Genomic DNA, 14524 nt, shown 5'->3' with positions numbered 1-14524 from the left:
GCTTATTTAAGCCAATATTTTTTCCATGTCGTGAGTTGTTTTAATCATTTTCTTTTTGTTGAAGTATAATTCTCTATTCCGCCTTAGGATTTTGACTGTGGTGGGGACCTCGTGTCAGCTCATACTTACTGCACTAACCATATGTTCAAGGTTCCTCCATGTTGTTGCACATTTCATTTTCCTTCCTTTCTTAAAAGGCTCATTTACTGACCCATAGGGATAAACAAATGTTTGCTCAAGTCCCTTCTTCTACATCTTTCAGTTGTACACCCAGAGGTAGAATTTGCTGAGTCGTGAAACTTGTGCAAGTTTTGAAGCACTACCGTCATTTCTCCTGGCAGCTGGCTGCATCATTTTGCAATCCTATCAGAAAAGCAGAGTCCAATTTCTCCACATACTCAATACTTACTTTTGAAATTTTAATATGCTATTTCATTGAAGCTTTGATTTGCATTTCTGTACCAGTGAAGCTTCGCATCTTGTTTTTTTGGCATTTGTATATCTTCCCTGGAAAAATGCCTGTTCAAATCCTTTACCCACTTAAGAAAAATCATTTTTGTTGAATGTTTTTATTTTGAATTAATTTTTTCCAAGACAAAGACTTGAACTCCTTGGTTATTGGAGGCTTTCGCTTTTTAACTGGTGCTCTCCCTCCTGAACCATGCCTCTAAACCCCTCGAATCCATGGAATGTGTAGTTTGTGGAGTATTTTCTTCCTTTCAGGGCAGATATTGATGATTATTTGGTGGTGGTGCTGGGGATCAAATCCAAGGCCTCCTGTATTTTATTTTTTTGTTTTTCGCCAATCCTGGGGCTTGAACTCAGGGCCTGGGCACTGTCCCTGAGCTTCTTTTGCTCAAGGCTAGCACCCTATCACTTGAGCCACAATGCCACTGGCCTCCTGTATTTTAGACAAATAGTTTAGCATTTAGCTATACCCCTAGCTTATTGTTAGTTTTTTGATACATGAAAGTAATTCTGATGCAATTTTTCTTTTGCAACCTGTGGTTTAAATGTCGTATCTAAGAAATCATATCACTAATTTTAGTGTCATGTTGCCTTTGATTGGTTTTCCTCTATGAGTTTTACAGTTTTAGACTATAGACTTTTGAACCATTTTTATTTGTGTGATGGTGTAGACATGTGATTTTTCCCAGCAGCATTTATTAAAGATTGTCTTTCCTCACTGGGTGGCTTTGGCACCCTTGTTGAATCATTTGGCTATCTACTTGTTTACTTCAGGGCCTTCTACTCCATGGTCTATATGCCAGCATTGCTATTTTGATAACTGCAGCTTTCTAATAATTATGAACTCAGGAAGCGTGAGACTTTTTTCTTTTTACAAGAATGGTTTGGTAATTTAGAGTCCCTTGAGAGCCCACATACATTTTAGGATGGAGCTTTGTATAAAATTTAAAAAGAAATTTGATAGGGATTTTAAGCACAGTGTTGTAACATTTTCTTAATCCATGGACAGAAAGATATTGTTCCTTTTTCTCTTAGTCTTTTGGCATTGTCTTGTGGTTTTTTAGCATGTAAACCATCCCCACCTTATGTTTATTCTAAGTAATTTTTTATACCATTTGGTATAAAAGTGTGGATTATTGTTGATCTTAAAAACTGCTTTTTGTGTATTGACTATATATCCTGTAATGTTGGAAAATTTAATATTTTGTTATCGAATTATGGGTTTTCTAGATAAGAGAAAGTCATTTTCCAGAAGACAATTTTACTTCTTATAGACACCTTTTATTTCTAGTTCTGGGCTAAATGCCCTGGATAGAATGTTGGAGAAAGTTAGAAGCAGGTATCTTTGTCTTGTTCCTAATCTTAGCAGAAAAGCTTTTGGCCTTTTTTTTGTTGCTGTTTTCGATTTTAGTCTCATGCAAAAGTATTCTTTTTATGCAGCTGATCATGTAGCTTTACCCCTTTATTGTGTCAATGTTCTGAATGTTAAGTTCTTAAACTCTTGAGTCCCACTTGATCACGGTTTAAATCCTTTTAATATGCTATAGAATCTACTTTGAGCTAATATTGACACTGGATGTTGACCCGTTTTCTTATTGCTGTGTCCTTTTTTTGTGGGGGGGGGGACTGTGGGCATCAAAGGTTGAATTAGGAATATTTCTGGAAGAATTTGGTAAGGATTGGTGATAGCTCCTTTTTAAGTTTTTGGCACAATTTACCCATGAGGCCAATCTGCTTTTGGTTTTTTTGGCTTTAAATTACTGATCCAATCTTGATACTAATTACATTTCCTTTTTTTTTTTTTTTGTTGGTCATGAGGTTTGAACTCTGGGCCTGGGCGCTGTCAGCTCTTCAGCTCAAGCCTAGTGCTCTGCCACTTGAGCCACAGTGCCACTTCTGGTTTTCTGGTGGATTATTGAAGAATCTCATGGACTGTCCAGCCCGGGCAGCTTTGAACCGAGATCCTCAGATCTCAGCCTCCTGAGTAGCTAGGATTACAGGCGTGAGCCAAGGGCACCCAGCTCATTTCCCTTTGTGTTTCATTCTTGGCTGGTTTTATTTCTAGGAATCCACTTATTGGAAGATGGGGGTATGGGTGTCCTTTGCTCACAATGATACCAAAGAATACTCATAATAATCCGGTTTACCTTTATAGGATTGGTAATGTTCCACTTTTTTTCTAATTTCACTTAATGTTTAAAGATCTGCCAATTTTGTTCATGTATTTTTTGAAATTTTTAACTTTTTAATTTTCTCAATTTCTGGTCTGTATTTCCCTCTTTCTGCTTACCCAACCCCCATACATTAGCGTTCTAATTAGGTTGTGATTTGAGGTAGTTTAAATAAAATTCACTTGTAGCTTTATCCATTTTTTCTTTTCGGTCATGGGGTTTGAACTCTGGGCCTGGGCCTGGTCTCTGGGCTCAAAGCCCTGCACCACTTGGGCCACAGTGCCACTTCATGTGTTCTGGTAGTAATTTGAGATGGGTCTCACTTTCCCTTTGAACTGCGATCCTCTGGTCTCAGCCTCCTGAGTAGCTAGGATTACAGATGAGAGCCACCATTTTTAAAACTAAAATGTCGATATTGTCCAATTTACTTGTGTTTTATATATTTTCTAATTTGTGCATCTCCTGCTTTTCTAGTGCCAATGCACTGTGACCAAGGAAGATACTTTACCCAACTTCTTTTTTACATTTTACTTAGAGCTGCTTTGTGGCCTAATACAGAGATTCCATGTACATGTGAGATGTGTTTGGTGGGTGTAGTAGTTTCCTCATTGATCCTGTCTGGTTGTTGATTGGCTATTCAAAGTGGGGCATGGAAGGTTTTTTGTTTTTTAAACTGCTCCAGAATTAATTTGTCCCTTTAATTCCAACAGTTTGCTTGATATATTTCAGAGGCTCTGAAGTGCCAATAACTGTGTCCTAGAGTCTTGTAACATACTGTGGTACGCCATTACTGGAAGTTTCACATGGTTTGTTCCTCATAGCAATCACAGAAATTTAATGGAAAATTCTAGAAATAAAAACAGCTCATTGCTTCAGTTGTGTACTGTTCTGAGTGGTATGGTGAAATATGAGGCTGCTCCACCTTAGATGCAAACCATTCCACTGCTAAGGCTTACATGCTACATATCCATTAGCTCTCAGGCTTGTATTCAACCTTTATAGTTTCAATGCACTGATTGACACCTCATTTTAGACTTTGTTTCATCTCTGTATTTTGATACATTATGTCCTATTTTTAAGTATTTCTTGCTGTGCCTAATCTGTAAACAGTATGGTGTTTTACAGGTATCCCCAATTGGGTTCTTGGGATGAACATCTATGCATAAGGGGGTGATAAATCTTCCCCACCTTTTCACTCAGTCTTTTACAAGTAATATATCTTGCAGACAGCATTATTTGTATCTTAAAATGTTTATTCTGCTCTTTTGGGGAATTCTATGCATTTATAAAGAGGTTACTCAAAAGGAAAGACTTGAACGATTTTTCCTTCATCTTACAGTTTATATAAGGCGCTACTTTCTCGATGACTGTCTTTTGTGTTTGTAGTGATAAAATTTCTTGTATGTGGTATACCTTTTCTCTGTGACAGATTATTGTAACTAAGATGTTTTACCAGTTTGAAAGGCTTGTTCTTTACAGCTATTTCTTACACTTTCAGTGTAACCATTAGATTTATGCTTCATGGCTTTCTCTTAAATCCTGTAAGACTACTAGTAATGAGCCCAAATTACTACTATTTGCCTGTATATTTGCTTTTTCCAAAACTTGCGATGGGAAGTCTGTAGCATTAACCCTGCCTGCCTCAGCCTTTATCCCAGAATGTCTCCATTTCTCCTTCTTTTGGTAGACATAGCTGAGGTATTTTCCCATGAATACCTTTAAACATTACACCACTGCCTCCGGACCTTTCATATTTCTGTTGGGAAACCCCTCGTCCTATTGGCAAGCCATGTTTCTCTTTGGCTATTGAGTTTGAACTTATAGATCCCCTTACTTGGAGGTTAGTCCATTTCTTGGACTAACTTAGCTTCTGTATTCTAGAACTTGGAAGTTCCTGGCTTCACTTTCTCTGAATCTGTTTTCTGAAATCCCCTTCATGCAATGTTGGTATCAAACATGGTTTCAAATAAGCAGCCATCCTATTCCCATTCTATTTTGTGTCTGCTGTTAAGATAGAAATGCTTATCTCTTACATTTTCCTTTAGCCCTGTGAGCACAAGTTCTATCAAACCATATACATTTGATGCTCATTTCAAGGGATATTTTCTTCATCTGACTGGGCCATGTTTGTTTCTTGGTATCTTTAAAAGTAGCCCTGTCAAGTCGTTAGCTTTCCAAGACTCCTGATTCAGCCTCTCAAAAAAAAATAATAAAAAGCCTGTGAAAAAGCAAGCCACCTCTCCTTGTACACTGGCCCAAGCCCAGGGGAGACCTTCACTAATGAGGGTGTCTTCTAATCTTTGGTGCCAGCCCAGAGTGAAGGTCATTGCCGGGTTTGCCGTACTTGGGACTTTATGAACTGTTTAGGGTTTCCTTTGTACAAAGCTGTTTTTAAATGTATTTTTCCCCAGAGCATTGCTCAACCTCATTCTCAAGAACTTTATTGTGTCTTTTTACGCATAATTCATCTGACATGTCTCTGGGTCTGTAGAATGACACCCAGAAGTTTGTCTGAGTACTGCTTACCATTTCCCAGACAGACCACTCTCTGCAATAGGTTAGCCTTGTTTAAACTCCTAGATGAGGCAAAGGAGAGCCCAGTTTCTAGGCAGGCCTCACCTCACTCATTCCTCCCCCTCCTTAGTGCACAGTATGACCCAAGAACAGTGCTAAAAAATTCCAGTAACATTATTTAAAAGCAGACATGTGTAACCCAAAAACCCAATGCAAAGTACACTTAATCATAAATGCCCATTCCCAACCTCATTTTCTCTACCTTCCCAAACTTGAGCGCTCTTCTAACCCTGCTGACATTTTCTTTGTTTCAGTCCTATGTATACAACCCAAAGCACACATTCTAGTTTTGTCTGTTTTTAGACTAATTGAAAACACACACTAAATACCTTTTATATGGTTCTTTAGCTCAATTTTTTCTTGACATTATTAATGTTCCTTTAAAAGCAACATGGTTTTTTCCTGTGTGGCGGAAGAATTGCTAGGATAAGTGTATGCATCCCTTCAAATGCACTAATGCCAGTTTCCCAAGTGATCTTAACAGTTTAAATTGTCAGAAATGTGTGAGCTCACTTCTGTACATTCTCTCCAATACTTTAGTTGACCTAATGGGTAGAATGTTCATTCTCATATATTTTCTTGGCATTTTGATTTTTTGTGACGTGCCATAATAAAAATCATTTTTGTATCTTCCTAAGAGTTTTATATATATAGATACAGTAGATATTAGTTGTCAGTGACAAAACAATGAATACATCCTCCATTTTGCAGGATAGCTTGTAGATAGAATAAAACATGCATTGACTTTCAAGAGTCACAGTAATGGTGTACTATATTAATTTAAGGCCACATATAAATCAGTTGAACTGAAAATACAGAAATAAACCAATAGTTTGATCAGTTTTCTACATATATATGTACCAGTTAAATATGGAAGGTATAGTCTTCTAAGCAAATTATGTTGGATCAACTGATGGAAGTATAACACACATTTTAACAAAATTAAGTACAGTACGCACCCACTGACAGATTCTTTTAATCTTCCATGAAGGAAGGGAAGTAAAGCCTTACTAGTACCCAGCTTTATGTTGGTTAATGTACTTTTTTACTTATTTATAGGACTGTATCTTTTTTTTTCCTTCAGCAGGAAATAGGCCTGATCCTCTGGTCCATATTAACCTATTTTGTCAAAGGAGGAATACATGATTCATCTAGAATTGTTTAACAGCACAACATATTGAGACTACAAGAGAAGACTGTTGTTAGTCATGATCTTATGTTTTGTTTCATTAAGACTTATGTTCATCACCACAGCTAATTTCAGAAAGGCAGATAACTGATATTTAAAATATCTGCAGGTTGGTTTTAAGATTTAGAAATACAATTCCCAACGCAGGAAAACCCCCTATTTTCTATCTTTGGAAGGCACAAAATTAGGATTTGCAGTGTCTATTAAACAGGCCCTGTAGCTATTACTGGAGATGTGCATGCCATGTATGTCATTGTATACAAAGGAAAAATTATTACTAATATTTTACTTCTGATAGTAGTAGACTAGGAGTTTAGACCAATTCCCCAACTAAACAGAAATAGACCAATTCCCCAACTAAACAGAAATAGAAAAGTGTTAATACCTTTTAAGACATGGTAGCATGAAACTAGATTCACTAAATGAGAATAAAGGGATGGAAATTCTTATGTCTAGCACTTGGGGTCATTTTCCTTTGGGAAGTAGACAGTGGCTAAATGATAATTTTAACAATTGTATAAGAGTAAGGTCTGCTTGAATGAGCTCCTTGGATCATTTTAGGTTGGGAAAAAGGAACAATAGCTTTGTATACAACATCCATTCTTAAAGTACATTAAGGCAATTCTGGTTGGTTTGTTTCCCTACGTATCTGACATATATAAAAAAATCGAAAGCACCATGTAGTTTAGTGCAAAAAATTCTCCCTCCTGATGAGGTAATTCTGGTTGGTTTGTTTCCCTGGGTATCTGACATACATAAAAGAAAATCTAAAGCACCATGTAGTTTAGTGCAGAAAATTCTCCCTACTGATGAAGTAAGACCACAACAATGACCAGAAAGAAAACTGCAATAGAAACAACCCGCTGAACTATTTTTTTTTATCAGTTTCAATTCTAGTATTTAACAGAATAAAGATCCAAAAGAGACAATTATAAAAATCAAAGTCTAATTATGTTTAATTGGTATCAGAAGAGAGTATTATTGAACTTAAAAAACTGATGAATACCAAGTCACAAAGCTGATAAAAAATTCAAAGTAGGTTATATGAGATGGATGAAAAAGATACGTAAACACCATGTGAAAGCTTGTGTGTACTTTAGACACAAGCCTGATCATTTCATAAAACTGACATTCCAATTTACCAATAAGAAGTTCCAAATGGGTACTCAATAATGTGGAATTAAAACATGAAAAAAGTCACAATTCATGGAGAAACCAACAAATCTATAAAAGCGTACAATGTTAACTGTAGTAAGCAAAGAAAAATGTTTATAAAGATTGAAACATGCCCAATGGCCAAAAGCACACATTGCTTTCAAAGACATGATACACACTTTATAATTAATGTTTATAAGGGCTTACTGCCAATCACCCTTCTCCTTTCCCCTTTCTGTCCTCTTCACTCCATTTTCCCTGATTGAACTCAGGGCTTGAACTCACAAGCATGCCAGGTCAAGTGCTCTATCCCAATGTGTATTTTTAAATATATCCATGTCTCTGAAACATAACATTACCAAAATACACTAAAAGCACTAGTGTATGTGTGTGTGTATTTATATATATATGTATATATATATATATATATGTATATATATATATATGTAAATTGATGTTAGGCCACAGAGCAAGTTGCAATTTGAAACAAAATCAGAGTATCTAACCATAATTCAAGAAATTATGTGTGAGAATTGGGTTTGAGCAAAGTACCCTTGGATACTTTAAATTCATACATTCAGTTTAAATTCATACATTCAGAAGAAGCAATTAATATGCCAGGTTTAAAAAAAGGTTCCTCACACAAATAGCACAGATTATTATTAGTAGACTCAACAATTCTGTAGAAATAAGTCAGGATCTGCTCTTTTTGTTTTTGTGTCTGGTCGTGGGGCCTGAACTCTGGGCCTGAGCACTGTCCTCAGCTCTTCAGCTCAAGGCTAGCACTCTACCACTTGAGCCACAGCACCACTTCCGGCTTTTTTCTTTTTGCTTATGTGGTGCTGAGGAATCGAACCCAGGGCCTCAGGCATGCAAGACAAGCGCTCTACCACTGAGCCAACTTCCCAGCCCCTGCTCTTTTGTTTTTTAAAAAAATATTGATTTAAAAAAATTGTCAATGAGGAAGCAAAGGTGCAAAGATAAAATATAAGAGAGCAAACCATCAATTTTACTAATAGCATTACCAAAACTTTTTCTTTATATGAAGACCTAAAGAGTTTCAACAGTGATTTCTACCTATCATTGTTATTCCAGGAATACAAATTTAACATGGCAAACAAAGTCTGTAATTCACTATATTAACAAATTATGGAGAAAAATCAGTGTCAGTGAAAAAGCCTCAAGAAACAAACCTATTCATGATTAAAAATGGTAACGTGGAAAAACAATGTTTTGATCAAAGCTATCTCAGAAAAAGTACAGCAAACACTGTCAGCAGTGAAGCAAAGTTTTCCTTGTGAGAAGAGACAGGAATGGTACCTTTTCTATATAGCACTAGACTGGATATCTATGTGTTAGTGCAACAGAGCAAGAATATTAAATACAAGACCATTATTAAAGGGAAAAATAAAGCTGATGACAGTGTATATTCACAAATTATCTTTTGAAATAAACTATTAGACTGAGTTTCACAAAGTAGTTGAATACATTTCAATATATAAAAAGCAACTGACAATATTTTGTAAGAGTATCCAAAAATAGTATCAGGTAACAGAATTTATGAAAACATGCAGGCTCTTAAAAAACTGTCAAATAGAAAACTTTTAAAAACATACAAATGTAAGGATATACCATGTTCACAGATAGACTCTCAATATTTTAAAGGTGTTTATAAAGAATAGCCTGATTATAAAACAAATACCAAAAAAGCAAGGTCCTATAAATCGACAAGAAAAGATGAGAATGCTACTACATCTTAATTACCTTAATGCTAGGTTAAGCCAACCCTCCAAGACCTCTGTTAGCTAACAAATTTTACGGAATTGGATTTGCTGCTAAAGTAGTGCTCCAGAGCTTTGAAAGAATTGTCTTTTCCAATAAATGGCACCCGAATACGCAAACATATGCCAACAAAAACAAACCCAAAACTAAAGCAATTTAAACTATACACAATAAATTCCAGGTGGACTATAAAAATAAATAGCGAAGACAAAACATCTTTCTTAGAAAACAGATTAGCTTCATGGATTTCAATTAAGATTGTTTTTAAAACAAGGCATATCACATATTAAGAGACTATTAGAATGATTAATTCCTAGGCAATGTACAACACAAATGCTGAACTTACACAGGACATAAAAACTATGTTTGGGAGGGAGGGGGGCAATGGAAATATACACTACAATCAATACCTTAAGAGGATTTCCAAATTGCCTATTTCATTAATAACCTGGAAATGGCAAACTAAACAGAAAATCATGAACTATTCACTACCCAGAAAGACAAAACATAATGAGAAGGATTGGCAGGGTGATGGTGCACACCTATAAATCCCTGTACTCAGGAGGATTGCCAGTGCAAGACAGATGCAACTTGGAAGATTTTGACAAATTCAGAAAGCAGTAAATACAAAAAAATACAAATCCTATATTTCTATTTAAAATAGTTCAAAGAATAGGAACAATAAAAAGTTTAGGTAAATACTTACGTGTAAAAGCATAAATCAAAGTCATTTCCATAAAAGGAGTGATTACCTTCTGGAAAGAGAAACAACCTGACAGTGACTGGAAGGAACCACAAGGCTTCTGTAATGCCCGCATATTGTTTCAATCTCCTAATCTAGCACATGTGACTACAGAGTTGTCTACTTTGTGGTAATTAACTAGGTTATATATATATTCTTGCTGCTTTGTGCTGTATTTCACAAGAAAAATCTAGACACACTGACATTTCATTGGTTTTCTGTTTCCTGGAGTTTTTACCACTGCAACGGCAAATTACTGTTGAGTTCCAAGTGTACCTATTTCTCCACCTTCCTCAATTTGAAGATTAAGGGCAATGAGGAAGACATATGGCAAAGCCCACATTAAGCACCTCTAGCTAATTCTAGAAATTAGCTACAAAACTAAGTAGACATACTTAATACAACTGAGTTGCATTTTAAAATGGTTAAGTTGGTAAATAGTGCTATGTGTATTTTAGAATTTTTTTTCTGTGTACTGTACTAGGTAACTTCTCTATACTAAGCTACATCCCCCCGACCCTGAAGCGATTTTTTTTTTTTAAAGCAGCAGCTCCAAATTTGATCATCTTAAGGCATTCTGGATATGGAAACAGTAGTAGTCTAAGAGGAAACCTGTATAATAAGCTAGTCCTCTGGCTTCTTGGCCATGGCTTAGGGATTCAAATGAACACATTGTAAACTCAGGTAAGTTAATGAAAACTGAATTTGTCTTTGGACCTGCTACCTCAATGCCTTCCTTATATATACTAAAAGCAAAACAACTTTAAAAGCTATTTTGCCATCTAAAACTTGAAGGTCACATTGTTGGAATTCCACTGTATTGTACAATATTAAGTAAACATGAATGATTATTTTAAGCCCATTATCCTACATTCCAATGTGGTCAAACTACTATTCTCATTTTTTGCTACAATACAAGCACAATTTACAATACAGTAGTTACTTACAAGATACATCAAAATCCCAAATCCAGTTCTCTAAAATAAGAAAGGTGTAAACATTTTCTCCCCCATGACAAAATTCTACAATTGAAGAATTTACTGATGAATTATCAGAACTTTATAAAATCTATTTGTAAGATTCTTAACCTTAAATAGAGAAAATTCTTCTTTGGCTACATTTCTCCTGTTTTTCCAACCTCATGTCAAATGTCAAGATCAGATTTCCCCTTCTAGGGTAAAAAGGCAACCTAACATAACTAGTTGAACTAATTTTTTTCATACATACTACCTTGGCAAAGTATGTGATTGGTACTGTATCTCCTTTCAAAAACAAGAGTCCTTTTTACTTTTTCAGATAGGGTCTCAAACTGTCCAGCCTAGCCACCATAGTCCCCCTACCTCCTGAGGAGCTGAGAGAATAGGTGTGAACTACCATGGCAGCTTGTTTTTGAAAGTCTGCCTAATTTAGCCCAGGCTGGCCTTGAACCGAAATCCACTGTCTCTGCTTCCCAAAAGACAACACTTAACACAAAATTTGAAGTAATTTTATTTCTCCTAAGCTAACAACTTTTCTGCATTGAATTAAAGCAATAAAGTAAAATAAAATCCCCAATGACACGGTATCAGAAATCCAGATTTAGTTATGCTTTTATTTGTGAAAATGTTCAGCCATTTTATTGGTCTGTAAAAGAACCATCATCTGGGTCAAAAATGAATTCTATAAATCAAAGAATATTCTACACCTTGAAAAAGAAAATCAGCAGTAACATTCTCACTGAACATTGTAATTACATTTTTCTTCATAAAAGGTACATACTATTCTGTACTTTTCCACTCAAAGCAGTGGTGTGTTATGCTTGTTATATATATATAAAAAAAAGTTTACATCCTGTGGCAGGAAAAACCCTTTCTCTTTCACTTTTACTAAACTGGAGAAAATTTTCAAGTCTGTATAAAGTTGTCTATAAGCTGGAAAATGAACATGTTCAATCTCCATTTATATTTTAGTGCATTTTTGACAATAGTCACATTTTTAATAAAAGTAAGAAAATGCGTACAGTACTAAAGAGTTTCATCAAATGTTTTTAAGATTAAGAATATGGAGCACAGAATAAAATCATTGTGATGAATGAAACTGATATAAAATGAATAAAAATGTAGGCAAAGTTTACAAATCCTTTGTCATTTTGAAGACACACAGAAAATGAACTTTGGATACCTATCCATTTTGAGTGTTTTCCTTAATCTTTCCTGTAGACAGTACTAATCTCAGTACTAAGGTACCAAGCCTCTTCCTGGTGAGCAACATTCTCTGCAGTTGCCATGATTTCCAAAGGATATAAATTTAGCCCTTGAATGAATAATGCATGAAATCTACAAGTACCTGGTGAAAAACAACTGCTAATAGCAGTAATCATGTATCAACAAAAAAATCTAGTTCAGTCAATTAGTTACTCAGAGGTCCATCTTCAAAAGGCAGCTTCCTAAGCAACAGTAAACAATAGACAATGTACATTTGATGAAACATTCTTTGCACTGGAGAAACATGAAAATAAATATAGTATAACTTTTCTAATACCTCTTTCTTAGACCTGTACTAGTTTACTGGTTCAAGAAGCTCTCATTACATTTTGTCATTTGTATTTTACATATTGCTATTTGGGTAATTCAAACAAAATGCAGGTCTTCTGTAAAAGAATAAAAACAATGACAAGTATGCATGTGCCAGGGACCAAATTAGAGGGTTCTTTGGTGCAAATAGTCCAAATTCTCAGATTTGAAGGATAATATGTACCAATAAAAAATCTGCTGCTGGACGTTTACAGCAGTGCTCTGTCCTGCTTCACACTACAAATTGATAAAACAGTTGTTCTCAATAAGCCAATTTTATTTTTTTAAGTGAGGCATTGCCAGAAAATTTTGCACATTAACCTGGACCAATGATATAGTTCTGTACCCTCAGTTGTGAAACACGACGTGAGCTAAAGGCAAAGACCGGTTCTCACAAAGACACTGCTTCAAGTCCGGAGCCAGAACAGTGTTTAAACAGTCTTCTTAGATATTTTCTTGCCTTTCTTAAAAACTAGCTTATTTTTAATGTAGCCACGCTTCCTTTTGGTGGTCTAAAAAGAAAACACAACACACGGTATTAGTTCAGGTTTTTTACCTATGGTTGATTGTGTTATCATATTATCTGTTATCATATTAGCTCTGCCTGGCACTAGACCCTGAATAGTACCATTACCTGCTTCAGGAAGAATATACTAAGAACTCTGAGACAAACCTAAGAGCCCTGAGGTTTAAGATGGAAGGAAAGACTACCACCACAACATTCCCCATCATACATTCCTCTTAACCTCTAACTACACTAGATTAAGGAAATCAGAAAATGGTAATGCTTTGCTAGTTTAGGAGTCAGCTGTGTCAGAAATGTAAGTTTACCATTTTTCTGTAACAATTTAGGATATAACTAAAATACCTTTAAACAAGTATTTTCTGGTTTTAAATTACTGCAAATGTAGTAACTGAAATTACTGCAAAAAATGTTTACTAGGTTAAATAAAACCCTACAGGGGAAACCATATCAGCATATGTGTATCAATTCGACAACCCTTTTCTAGATATTGAAGAAATTTAACTATTCTTTGGGATTTAATGTACCATCAAATTGCTAGATTAACAGTTTAAGGACTGTTAAAATCTGAGTGCTCAATTCAATTTTTATATTCAAACAACTCTTAGAGGAAGCATTACCAACAGGATAAATATAAAATCATATTCTTCTTATTCAAGATTTTACTTCAAACAATCCATAATTTTTTCCAACAGGGACAAGAACACATGGTAAAATGTAACCAACCTTCTTTATGTTACAAAAAATTAGCTATTACTAATTAGTTACCCATATTTTGCTCTTTTATTAGGAAGTTTTGTTCTTTTGTTTTTTGTTTTTGTTTTGGCTGGTTCTGGGGCTTGCTGAGGGCCTGGGTGCTATTCCTAAACTTCTTTTGCTCAAGGTCAGCACTCTACCACTTGACCCACAGTGCCACTTCTGATTTTTTTCTGAGTATTTTACAAGAGGTAAAGAGGTTCATGAACTTTTCTGCCCGGGCTGGCTTTAAGCCATGATCCTCAGATCTCAGCCTCCTGAGTAGCTAGGAATATAGGCATGGAGCCAGCAGTGCCCAATTTAGGTTTTATAAAAACAAAATCTAGGCTGGGAAGGCAGCTCAGTGGTAGAGCGCTTGCCTTGCATGCATGAGGCCCTGGGTTCGATTCCTCAGCACCACATAAGCAAAAAGAAAAAAGCCAGAAGTGGCGCTGTGGCTCAAGCAGTAGAGCCCTAGCCTTGAGCTGAAAAGCTGAGGGGCAGCGCCCAAGACCAGAGTTCAGGCCCCACGACGGGGAACCCCCTCCCCCCAAAAAATCTAAGTGTGATATATTTTAAAAACAGAAAAAAGGTTATTTCCTGAATTATTACGATGTACAAACTTCTAACTAG

General features: G+C 35.7%; 1 protein-coding gene across 1 annotated transcript in view; it reads right to left on the bottom strand.

Annotated features, from left to right (window-relative positions):
- Window positions 1-11552: 11552 nt before the first annotated feature.
- Window positions 11553-14524, bottom strand: part of Stt3b (STT3B, subunit of the oligosaccharyltransferase complex (catalytic)) — a 33876-nt gene continuing 30904 nt past the window's right edge. The window contains exon 12 of the mRNA XM_013028494.1: window positions 11553-13145. Within this exon, the coding sequence (XP_012883948.1) occupies window positions 13065-13145 (81 nt within the window). The 3' untranslated portion in view covers window positions 11553-13064. The remainder of the gene's footprint in view (window positions 13146-14524) is intronic.

This window comes from Dipodomys ordii, unplaced genomic scaffold, assembly GCF_000151885.1.
Source record: "Dipodomys ordii isolate 6190 unplaced genomic scaffold, Dord_2.0 Scaffold110, whole genome shotgun sequence".
NCBI classification, from domain to species: Eukaryota; Metazoa; Chordata; class Mammalia; order Rodentia; family Heteromyidae; genus Dipodomys; species Dipodomys ordii.
Note: the sequence above shows the minus strand (reverse complement) of the source record. Positions and strands in the feature narration are given on the sequence as shown.